The 12,876-nt window shown below is 40.9% G+C and overlaps 1 protein-coding gene across 1 annotated transcript in view; it reads right to left on the bottom strand.

The window, feature by feature from the left end:
• GPR158 (G protein-coupled receptor 158) overlaps positions 1-12,876 on the bottom strand; it is a 306,945-nt gene that overhangs the window by 276,295 nt on the left and 17,774 nt on the right. The window contains exon 2 of the mRNA XM_007058480.3: positions 7,244-7,349. Coding sequence (XP_007058542.3) covers positions 7,244-7,349 — 106 coding nt within the window. The remainder of the gene's footprint in view (positions 1-7,243; positions 7,350-12,876) is intronic.

Here is a 12,876-nt window from a genome sequence, read left to right as displayed (position 1 = left end):
GTAAAAGTGCCCAATCTACCTTATCTAAAGCATTTACTATGGTGTAGTTATCATACCCCCTCTTACTTGTCTTCTCTCTAAGGCTCTATCTACACTACAAGCAAGGGGTGGGATTTCCCCTGCTTGTGTACACATACTCATGTTTATTTTAGCTAAGTTTGAGCTTTTGCTAATTTTCTGATTTAGCTGCACCATTGTACGTTCCATTCATTCCACAAGGAGTTCATTCTCATGGTATATTTCTGAACCCTTTGTGGGCACAGAAATATGGGCACAAAGGAAGGCTGCACCTCAGCCATACCAAATCTATCCCTCAAAGTTCTGCTGTTTCCATCATTCTCCTCTCTCTCTGTTTTTTGCCTGTATGAAAGCCTGCAACTCTGCAAAGTGGCACACAATACTTTTTATGAAAGGTACTCTATAGAAATAAAATGTGCGTTTGACATTACACCTGCAGATAAAATGCAATTCACAAGCCCACACTTGCCAAATAGATGCTAAAATCATTTCCCATAATAATAGCAAAAGGAAAAATATTAACTGTATCACCTTTATATTTCTTCTATTCCCAACGACAGGTGACATTTAAAGATGGATGCTGTGCTCTAGAGACCTCAATTTAAGGCTGAGGAAAGGCTGAAGGAACTGGGTATGTTTTGTTCGGAAAAGAGGAGATTAAGGGGAGGACATGATCGTGGTCTTCAAATACGTGAAATGCTGCCATAAAAAAGATGGAGAAAAGTTGTTCTCTCATGCCACAGAGGGCAGGACAAGAGGCAATGGGTTCAAACAACAGCATAGCAGATTTAGATTAAATCTCAGGAAAAACTTCCTAACTGTAAGGACAGTAGGACAATGGAACAGACTGCCTAGAGAGGTTGTGGAAGCTCCTTCACTGGAGGTTTTCAAAAGGAGGCTGGCTAGCCATCTGTCTTGGATGGTTTAGTCACAACAAATCCCACATCTTGGCGGGGGTTGGACTATATGACCTTTGCGATCCCTTCTAACCCTATGGTTCTAAGTTTCTGGTGAGTACTTTTTTTGTCACCATTTTCTTATGATTCATAACAATATGAGCATTAACAGCGCATATTTTTCAGTCCTTAGTTTATGCTAATAATAATTTAATTTAATTTACTATCAGCCACACTGGAAAATGCTATCTAATTTTACTAAAAATTGTGTCTTTTTCAGGATGAGGAGCATGGAAGATTCATTTTGATTTTAATTTCTAATACAGAAATTTCACTCAAACATTAGTAAAAGCAGAAGGCAGTTAAATTTTCCTCACAGTAAGAATGTTCTTCCAATATTTTTGCCTCAAAAAGAATTTAAGTTAAACATCCCACAATAGTTAAGTAAAGCGCATACAAATTTCTTCATTATTAGCCCCATCTAGAAAGCCATGTAAAGTTCAGTGATGTGAAGTGAGAACATTGCCAGCCTTTAAAAATAAATACAGAAATGTACACATAAGCTCCCCTTCTAGAAATTGGTACTGGAATTCTAAAGACACATTCAAATCTCAAAAGCAAGCTGCTCACTATGTTTATTTTCCAGTTACGAATCTGACATGCCGGCCCAGCATTAAGTTTTAGGATCAGATCCTCAGGTGGTGTAAGTTGTTGTAGCTTCACTGTTGGAGATATAACATTACTCAGCTGAGATCTGCTCCTTGACTCTTTAACATGATGAATGAATGAACTAACAGAGGGCCCTGCAAACACTTACTCCTAGGCATGCATGGCACTTATCACTGTATTGCTGAGCCATAAAAGTATGGAGATTATGGGCTATAAAAGTACCTACGTGGAAACGTCTGTCTAGGTACTTTTGTGGCCCCTGATCACTCTAGTCCCTGTGGTATTAGGTACCTGAAGATACAAATGAACACCTAGTGGGATTTTCATCAATGCCTAGGTGCCTAGCTTCTATTGATTTCATAAGTTGCATTTGTATGCACTTCTCATTCTGGCATCACTATGTGCAAACACTGAAATGCAGCCACCGCTGGGGCAGAACACAGCAGTCATTTCTCACACCACCAAATACTTCCATTTATTGTGACCTTATTTTTATTGTTTTGCTTTGTCTGGGAAGTGGAGGAACAGAAACCCCATACACCTTAGACCATTGGCTTTAATAGGTCAGAATTGGCTTTAATAGGTCAGTCCCAAAGGAGACTGGAACAATAACTACACAACCTCATTTTTATCCTTGCATTGAAAGTATTAATGCTAGGTTTGCATCATTCCTACAGCCAAACTTTGTTAAACCATTATTGTTACTTGCCTGCATAGTTATTCACCATGCACAATGCAATTTTAACTTAGAAGCTTATTCCATGAAGTACTTATACAACATTTTGCTAGCAATAAATAAAAAGCTCAGGGTATGCGGCTAAATATTACTTTCAGCAATTTTGAAACTCTGACCTTTCAACTAGGTTTTCCATTCTGAAAAGTACTGTAAAGTGTCAACTGAGAAGTGCTATGAGACAGAGTGGCACTGCAGAAATGCTTCAAGGGAGACACTGCAGCAGCTGTGAAAGTACCAACAGCTGAGGAAGAGTGGCATCTTAGATGGAAGAGTCTATGCAAAAAGCCCAGAATGAAAAAACAAGACAGAATGTCCAACACTGTAGTGGTAGGCAGAGAAGTGACTGGCAGTTTATGTTATTGATAGGAAAGTGTCACTAGCAGATGTTTATGAGATTTGAAGTAATAATAGATTTTGCTGTGGAAGGACCATTGCCAGTTACTTCACTGCAGTATAATCTTGCTTAACCAACTCCCTGTTATCCAAAAAATGTTAGCCAGAGTTGACTTATGTCCCCTGATGTCCCCCTGCATTATAGGTCCTTCATTTGTTTGAAAATTTGTTTATCTAAACACCACGGTTGCTTGTTCTAGAGAAATAAGTGGTGCTCTGTTACAGTTTAAAGATAAAATGTAAAGTTTTTCTGTAAGTTAAACCATTAGTTTCTGTTTCATTTTTGAATGGACAAAGAGCAAAACCTGTATTTCCGATGTGAATGATTTACCGGAGATCAAGGGGAACAAAGATTTTGTTTTCATGAATCAGAGAATATAGTTTCTCACTAACATTGTGCATGTAAAGTGAAATGGTAGGTGCCCATGCAGCAGGGGCCTAGAGTAGGGCATGGGTCTCTTCTACATTTAGAGGTACAGCACACAGAAAATGGAATAGAAACGTAAGAGTTGCCTCCTGGATAAAACCAGTGGTCCAACAATTGCAGTGCCTGACAGTGGCCAGTACCAGATGCTTTAGAGGATCTGGGATCTCTAAATCATCCCCTTAGACTCTGATCCAAATCTAATTGAAGTCAATGGAGAGAGACTCCCATTAACTTCAATGGGCTTTGGATCAGGCTTAAAGTGACCCACAATACAGACTGGATTTCAACACTTTCAAATAACTGGAATTTACTAAACAATTCTGTCTGTCATGCACAAGGCTAGACCAGGTCACACACTCTGACTTGTATGGTCTCTGTAGGGGTACCAGGACTAAGAGCATTCAGATACTATGGCAATGAGTTTGATAAATGTACTTAAATAGCTGATGGGATATTACTAGCCCTAAATAAAATAATCTTATTCATGATAATTGATTGCACACAGGAGTGCCCCTAAAAACATAGGACTATGATACTGAGGTGAAGAATTGACCAACTGCCCTTATTAAGTTCCTTCTTACTATTTCCTCTTTGTCTTCCCCACAAAGACCCTCCGAATCTTCCATAGAGAAACTTCCTATTTGCCACTTACACAATATTGTGCCTAAAGGCCTGTTACTCATTGACTGTGCTAAGTAACAGTATGTTTTAAAATATGTTAAAAAATATATGAGATGAAGGGAGTTATAAGAAAACTTACAAGTTAAACTTTGCTGTGAGGGAAGAATCTGTCTTAGGGAACATCAGAAGAAGCCAAGAAAGGACTCTGTGCTGGAACACGGAATGATGATGCTGCTGCATAAGAACTTTCCTGTATTACAAAAACTTTGAGGGACGAGTAAGAAAACTGCATAAAGGATTATTTTACTAAACATTCTGTTCAGTGATTGACCAATTCAATTGCACCAATTGAAACCCTTGGCACATCTCCCTTTTTGAGGAAGATCTGTGCTAGTGAGTTTTCTAGAAGCTGGAGAGTTAATATGGTCGGCAGAAGACAGTAGGAATAAAGCACCTGGATCACACACGCCTGGGCTCCACTTTTCTTATACAACATGAAAGGAAGCAAAAGGAGCAAACAGAAAGGCCTAAAGACACTGAAAGCAGGCTCAGGCCTGGTCTACACTGGGGGAGGGGGAGGCAAGCTAAGTCGGTCTAAGTTACACAACTTCAGATACAAAAATAGCGTAGCTGAAGTCGACGTACTTAGAGCTACTTACTGTGGTATCTTCACTGCGGTAGGTCGACTGCTGCCACTCCTCCATCAACTCCGCCTCCGCTTCTCACTCCAGTGGAGTACCAGAGTCGATGGGAGAGCGCTCGGTGGTCGATTTATCGCATCTTCACGAGACGCGATAAATCATCCCCCAGTGGATCGATCACTCTGCCGTAAGTGTAGACATGCCCTAAGATGCATGCTTCCCCCTCCCCAAGCCAGTAGAAGCCCCTCAGAAGGGCCACCACATAGTGGCTAATTATTTTTGTTATGATAATGTCAGTGATGTGCTAGGACACTGTCTAGATATTCTAGAAGGGACAGTCCCTGCTCTGAGGAGCTAACAATCTAAGGACAGACAGGTTAGAGAGAAGAGGGAACAATAGACAATGTGTATACATTATGTTTCCCCTCTCCAAAAAACCCAACCCTACATTCAAAGAAAATTCAAGTTGCAAAGTCAAGCACTCAGAAATTATGAAATGCAAGAATTAAGGCTGCTCATGCAACCTTATTTCGGTCCCTTTGTGCATTTGTATTATGAAAGTTTTGCAATTACATGATCACATACTATTTTTCATAGGTACAGAGGCAATCACTGAAATTTTTCAGTCACCCAGTGAGGTTACCTTTGGTGACTCCCCAAAGCCAAAATCACATTGTGCAGTTGTAACACTAACAGACCCTGGTTGTCAAGATCGAACCTGGGACCTCTGGAGCTTAGTGCATGAGCCTCTACTGCATAAGCTAAAAGCCACGTGGCCGTTAGCTAAGACTGTAACAGAGTCATTAATCTTTAAGTGGTCTCAGTGCCACTAGCGGGGACAGAATACCACACCCAGGAGATGTGTGGGTTACATACTTCCCCTAGCAGAGGAAGCGCATCCCAAGCATCAGAGACTTCCCAGTTGAGATAACACACAGCTAACATCTAACCACACCACTAAATTTACCAAAGTAACACTCCACTTGCTTCACGTGCTGTAATAAAATGGGAGGCATGTGAAATTACAGCAATTTTACTAAAAGTCACATTCATAAGGAAAACCCCTTTTTCACAGCCAGGGTGCTCTGCCCAGCATACCCTTGTTAGATCTCAGATTTGGGAGGAAAGTTTGATTATGAAAATATGTCTGTGTTGGTTTGACTCTGTGACCTCACTTTCTAAAATGTAAAGGATAGGGCTTGATCCGATGCCTACTAAAGTAAATGGAAAGACTTCAGTGGGCTTTGGATCAGGTCTAAAGTGAGTTAAAAACCAGTACTGTCCCCTTCTTTCATTGTTCTCTCCATTTTAATTTAACATTATTGAGGCTCCCTCTCAGATTTTTCCTTTTCTCCTTGGTTGCAGGAAGAAATTTAACCCAATACCCACCCTCACCCTACTTATGTCCCTGTTTGTGACGTAAAGGAGGAGAAGACAATACTTGCCCCCCCAAAAAATACAACTATTGGCCTTAAGCTCAGGATGACTATTACATTTTAAAGGGTGGCATTCACTGATGATGAGAGCTGAGCAGAAAACTGTTTTACCATCGCAGGAAAAATTTCAAGATTTCAAAGGTTTTCCTGTCCTGAACCTGGACAAAAATTCAAAAGATCTTGAAAACTTTTGCAAATTAACAAACCAACAAACAAACAATCTGAAATTTTTTTAATTCAGGTCATTGTAAACGTTTCATTTTAAACAAATTTAAACTTTTTTTAAACTACAATTAGCTTAAATTTTAAAACAAAGTTTTTTCCAAAAATTAAAAGAACAATTTCTTTTCAAAGAAATGGGACATTTTTAAGACTTCAGAACTATTTTTTTCCCCCAAAAAGAGTTTTCTACCTGAGAAATCTGCTGAAACCGACCTTTTCCCACAAACAGCTTTGGTTTCAACTAATTGACATTTTACAACACAACACATTTTGTTGAAAAATTTCTGACCAGCTCTACTGATGACACCACCACCTAACGCAGAGGAAAGCAACAATTGTCTATGTATGTTTTGATAACTATTTGGGAGTTTTTCAGAGGTAGAAAGGGTAGTTAGGTACCCAATTCCCATTTAAAGTAAAGGGGAGTTGGACACGACTCTAATTTGTGCCTTTGAAAATATCTCCCATATAAATAAAAATACCAAGAATCTAATTAGTATTCTAATCAGTATTCCAGTGTCAAAGTCTCATTGCATATAGGTGACTGTCCAGTTTGGATGATCTGTGATGCAGCTACAAACTGAGCTAATCACAGACCCTTGAGGGAGAGTGACTGAGGGGGGAGAGAAGTAGTGCAGGAAGATGTGGAACACTAAAATATTTAGCCAGCTCTGTCAAAGTGTTAGCATTTCTATTTTAAGAGAAAAAAATACAAAATCCAATTTTCCCTCTTACTGCATATTACTCATCCAAATGCACATACAAAAGCAAGTCTTTTTGAATGAATACCATCAGCGTTTCAACCAGTTCTGTTATATAATCCACAATGGGTTTGCCCAGCCAAAAGTGATAGACTTTAATTGCAAGGCTATTTTAAGACATTGTATAAAGTAATGTCTATTATTTGACTCTCAAGCAAAACTTCATAAGTCATTTCACAGATAATCTTCTTTGCCGCTAACGCTGTTATGTCTGCAGAGTGAGATTCAGTTTTATTTTGTGCTGATATTCCTACTATTCATATACTACCATAATACCCTGAGGCACAGGAAAATCTTTACAGCACAAATTGCCTTTAAAGAAAAATATAAAGCACAACATACAGTAAACACAAAGCAAAGTGTTACATGATGGAAAGATAGAGAATTGAACTCAACTGTAATAATAAAAACTAATTCTCTTACCTCAGAATTGTTGAGATGGCATTTGTGAGTTCCTGAAAACCATCCCTCACTTGAACATTGGTCAATGTCCACCTTCTGCAGATTTATGTCAACTTTGACAACACCTCTGAAACAAGAAAGCCTCAATTAATAAAGAGACTTTGGAGCAACTGGTTCAACTTTTATATCTGTGAATTGTCTGCATGTACAGATCCAAAGCACAATGACATCTTTATTGTATTTGGCACAAAATATTTAATCTAAATACAGAATTTTGTAAGAGATCTGAAAACAGAAGATCAGTTGCTGAGGTAATAGCTGCAGAGAGATCCTCTTTGATATTATTGCTCCCTGACATGAATCACCATGAGGCCAGAACTCAGAAGATCATTATCTTAGATCTAAAGCAATCAGCAAAGGTAAAATGGTAGGTAAGAATAAGTTACATACTCAGGTAGTTTGATGAGTCTCAGTCGTTCAAGTTTTAGCGCCTAGCAATGGCCCGCACTTCTGGCCTTCAGTTCTGATTTTCAGAGCAGAATATATCTGCGACTAGCACAGATGGGATGCTCTCTGGAGGGGATCGTTTTAGTTTTCAGGTAATACAATAAGCATTACACAAACTGCCAGCCACGTCATTCTAAAAGACTAGCCCTCTTCTAAATGACACACATGTCCTATTGTCTACTCTAGAGGGAGCCATTTACCAAGGTAATAAGACCCAAATCCTGCTCCTGTTGAAGTCCATGGAGAAAGCTCCCTTTGATTTCCAAGTAGCTGAATAAAGCCTAAGAGAAAAAATAAAGCATGTCCTTTGGAGAGCATTCCTTTACTCCATTGCAAACTCTTTTTATTATCCAATACACACAGCACCTTAGCCCCAGGCCTGATTTTTCATTTGAATTACTTCCATCATTTCAAAAGAAAAGGAGGACTTGTGGCACCTTAGAGACTAACAAATTTATTTGAGCATAAGCTTTCGTGAGCTACAGCTCACTTCATCGGATGCATTCGGTGGAAAATACAGTGGGGAGATTTATATACACAGAGAACATGAAACAATGGGTGTTACCATACACACTGTAACAGTGTACCATACACACTGTGTACCATACACACTGTGAGAGTGATCACTTAAGGTGAGCTATTACCAGCAGGAGAGTGGGGGGAGGGGGAGAGAGAAAAAACCTTTTGTAGTGATAATCAAGGTGGGCCATTTCCAGCAGTTGACAAGAACGTCTGAGGAACAGTGAGCGGAGGGGAAATTAATTCCAATTCAGCAGTCTCTCTTGGAGTCTGTTTTTGAAGTTTTTCTGTTGAAGACTTGCCACTTTTAGGTCTGTAATCGAGTGACCAAAGAGATTGAAGTGTTCTCCGACTGGTTTTTGAATGTTATCATTCTTGACGTCTGATTTGTGTCCATTTATTCTTTTACATAGAGACTGTCCAGTTTGGCTAATGTACATGGCAGAGGGGCATTGCTGGCACATGATGGCATACATGCCATCATGTGCCAGCAATAAATATATGGCATATATATGGCAAAAAGGCTGACAAAGGAGGTGCTGTCGTCATCATGAATAGGTCGGAATATGAACAAGAGGCTCCTAGGCAGCTCTCCAACACCACTTTCTACAAGCCATTACCCTCTGATCCCACTGAGGGTTACCAAAAGAAACCAAAAGTTCAAGAAACTCCCTGAAAAAGCACAAGAACAAATCCGCACAGACACACCCCTGGAACCCCAACCAGGGGTATTCTATCTGCTACCCAAGATCCATAAATCTGGAAATCCTGGGCGCCCCATCATCTCAGGCATTGGCACCCTGACAGCAGGATTGTCTGGCTATGTAGACTCCCTCCTCACGCCCTACACTACTAGCACTCCTAGCTATCTTTGAGACACCACTGACTTCCTGAGGAAACTACAATCCATCAGTGATCTTCCTGAAAACACCATCCAAGCCACTATGGATGTAGAAGCCCTCTACACCAACATTCCACACAAAGATGGACTACAAGCCGTCAGGAACAGTATCCCCGATAATGTCACGGAAAACCTGGTGGCTGAACTTTGTGACTTTGTCCTCACCCATAACTATTTCACATTTGGGGACAATGTATACCTTCAAATCAGCGGCACTGCTATGGGTACCCGCATGGCCCCACAGCATGCCAACATTTTTATGGCTGACTTAGAACAACACTTCCTTAGCTCTCGTCCCCTAATGCCCCTACTCTACTTGCGCTACATTGATGACATCTTCATCATCTGGACCCATGGAAAAGAAGCTCTTGAGGAATTCCACCATGATTTCAACAATTTCTACCCCACCATCAACCTCAGCCTAGACCAATCCACACAAGAGATCCACTTCCGAGACACTATGGTGCTAATAAGTGATGGTCACATAAACACCACCCTATACCGGAAACCTACTGACCGCTGTGCCTACCTACATGCCTCCAGTTTTCATCCAGACCACACCACATGATCCATTGTCTACAGCCAAGCTCTACGATACAACCACATTTGCTCCAACCCCTCAGACAGAGACAAACACCTACAAGATCTCTATCAAGCACTCTTACAACTACAATACCCACCTGCTGAAGTGAAGAAACAGATTGACAGAGCCAGAAGAGTATCCAGAAGTCACCTACTACAGGACAGACCCAACGAAGAAAATAACAGAATGCCACTAGCCATCATCTTCAGCCCCCAACTAAAGCCTCTCCAACGCATCATCAAGGATCTACAACCTATCCTGAAGGATGACCCATCACTCTCACAGATCTTGGGAGACAGGACAGTCCTTGCTTACAGACAGCCCCCCAACCTGAAGCAAATACTCGCCAGCAACCACACACCACACAACAGAACCACTAGCCCAGGAACCTATCCTTGCAACAAAGCCCGTTTCCAACTGTGTCCACATATCTATTCAGGGGACACTATCATAGGGCCTAATCACATCAGCCACACTATCAGAGGCTCGTTTACCTGCACATCTACCAATGTGATATATGCCATCATGTGCCAGCAATGCCCCTCTGCCATGTACATTGGCCAAACTGGACAGTCTCTACGTAAAAGAATAAATGGACACAAATCAGACGTAAAGAATTATAACATTCAAAAACCAGTTGGAGAACACTTCAATCTCTTTGGTCACTCGATTACAGACCTAAAAGTGGCAATTCTTCAACAAAAAAACTTCAAAAACAGATTCCAACGAGAGACTGCTGAATTGGAATTAATTTGCAAACTGGATACAATTAACTTAGGCTTGAATAAAGACTGGGAGTGGATGGGTCATTACAAAAAGGAAAACTATTTCCCCATGTTTATTCCACCCCTTCTCCCCCCGACCCACTGTTCCTCAGAAGTTCTTGTCAACTGCTGGAAATGGCCTACCTTGATTATCACTACAAAAGGTTTTTTCTCTCCCCCCACCCCACCCCACCCCCGCTCTCCTGCTGGTAATAGCTCACCTTACCTGATCACTCTCGTTACAGTGTGTATGGTAACACCCATTGTTTCATGTTCTCTGTGTATATAAATCTCCCCACTGTATTTTCCACTGAATGCACCCGATGAAGTGAGCTGTAGCTCACGAAAGCTTATGCTCAGATAAATTTGTTAGTCTCTAAGGTGCCACAAGTACTCCTTTTCTTTTTGCGGAAACAGACTAACATGGCTGCTACTCTGAAACCTTGCATCATTTAGTTACCATTTCAATTTCCCATTTTGAATCGTGTGATTTCTATTCTGTATTTCACTCACTGACGGAGCAGTGACTTTGCCAAAGCTACCTCCCATCACACCTGGCTTACATCTTCACATCTGCCCCCAGCCCCATCACACTACCCTCACCATGTTTCTTTGACCCATCGGCTGACAGACCTTCACCTGCCTGCTCTCTCCCCAGCTCAGACAACACATACCAATAACTAGAGCTGGCCAAAAAAGGAAATATGTTTGACAAAAAGTTTGACATTTCAAAGTCATTTTCCCTCTGAAGTGACTTTTTGTCTTAGTTCATCCCCTGCCTTGGTCTTTGGAGAGAGGGCAGCTCACAAATAATGGGATCCCCAAGTGGGGATTTCTCATTTCTCCCACATGTGGAAAACACAACTTGTGTGATTTTGTCCAAGTCCTCTGACCTTGAGTCTCTTTTTACCATTCTCCTCAGAGGGATGGGATCCCACCAGGGAACAGACAAACCTCCACCAATGAGGCAAGGACTCCTCTATCCAGTCCCCACAAGAAACCTGTGCAATGGACCCGTGAACCTGACCTCAAGACCCTGAAGGGGATCATTGTCCAGTGGTTAAGGTGTTAGTAAAGAACCCAGGAGTCCTGGCTTTGAGTATCACAGACCACCCACTAGGTCTCAGACAAGTCACTTAACCTCTCAGTGCGTCACTTATATCCTTTACCTCACAGGGGTGCTGTGAGGATAAATACATTAAAAGATTGTGAGGGGCCCAGAAACTACAGCGATATAGGCCTTATAAGTTCCTTAGATTGACAGAAGCCAGCAGCCCAGACAAAGATACTGTCTCTAAATTCAACATCTCATCTGCATACCTGGGTATCAACTTCCTAGCCACCAGATGTGTAGCAGAGCCCTCCCCCCACCCCACTTCACCCCACCCCACCCCCAAACCATCTGCTTCTGGTTCTAAAGCACCAGTACAACATAGTCCTGTTACATAGTACCTCGGTGACCGCTACACATTCTGGAACATCTTTGGAGCCCGATTCTCTGTTGCCCTGTGTTTTGTATATTCATTTACACTAGTATAAAGTAAGAGTACAATGCCAACATTCTGACTCAACAGCATTTTACACCCTCTTTACACTGATGTAAATGATTTCACAAAGTGAAGGACAACAGGGAATCAAGTCCTTGGTATCTAGGAAATTCAGAAGGATGCTTCTAGTACATACACCAAATAAATGAGCAAGCACTCTCTGAAGAATCATACTCATGTGCCAGGAACTTAAAAGCTTTCATCATCAAAAGTTTCTCCCACAGTATTAGAAGATTCCTTCCACTGAAAATAGACTGATCCAATTTCCACTTAATCACACTGCATTACAAACACCCTCAAAACAGTATGAAAAGCAAAAAATGTTGAAAGAGCAGCTGCCTAGCTTTAAAAAAGAGAAAAGAAGAGAGTTTCCTTCCTTTCTCTTAGAATAGTCAGTGGAATGAATTAGTACTGAGGAGATTTATGTTCATCTTCAGAGATCATATACCTGTTACTAGTGTTTGACTCTTTATCGTGTGTTTAATTATAAAGGTTTTAGTGCAGTGTTTTAGTAAGGGATATTATATAATAATTGTGGGAAAATGCCACACCAAAATATCATAGTAATTAGAATAACTCGCAGATCACAACGTTAACAAACGTTCAATGTTGAATCCTCAAGCTCATTAAAGTTTCAAACAAGCCAAACTATACTAAAAAGCACAGCCTCATTTTGCAGCCAATTACTTTATGAAAAAACATACCACTGCAAAGTCTTAATTTCTACTACCAAATACAGAGATATCCTTACAAGCTACAGATTGCCGGCCCAGCACTTTCAGCCAGTACTCATGGTCTTCTTGGATCTGTGCCCCCGGTGAAGTGCATGACAT

The sequence above is a fragment of the Chelonia mydas genome, chromosome 2 (genome assembly GCF_015237465.2).
Source record: "Chelonia mydas isolate rCheMyd1 chromosome 2, rCheMyd1.pri.v2, whole genome shotgun sequence".
NCBI lineage: Eukaryota > Metazoa > Chordata > Testudines > Cheloniidae > Chelonia > Chelonia mydas.
The sequence above is the reverse complement of the archived record's forward strand: the minus strand, read 5'-3'. Positions and strand labels throughout refer to the sequence as shown.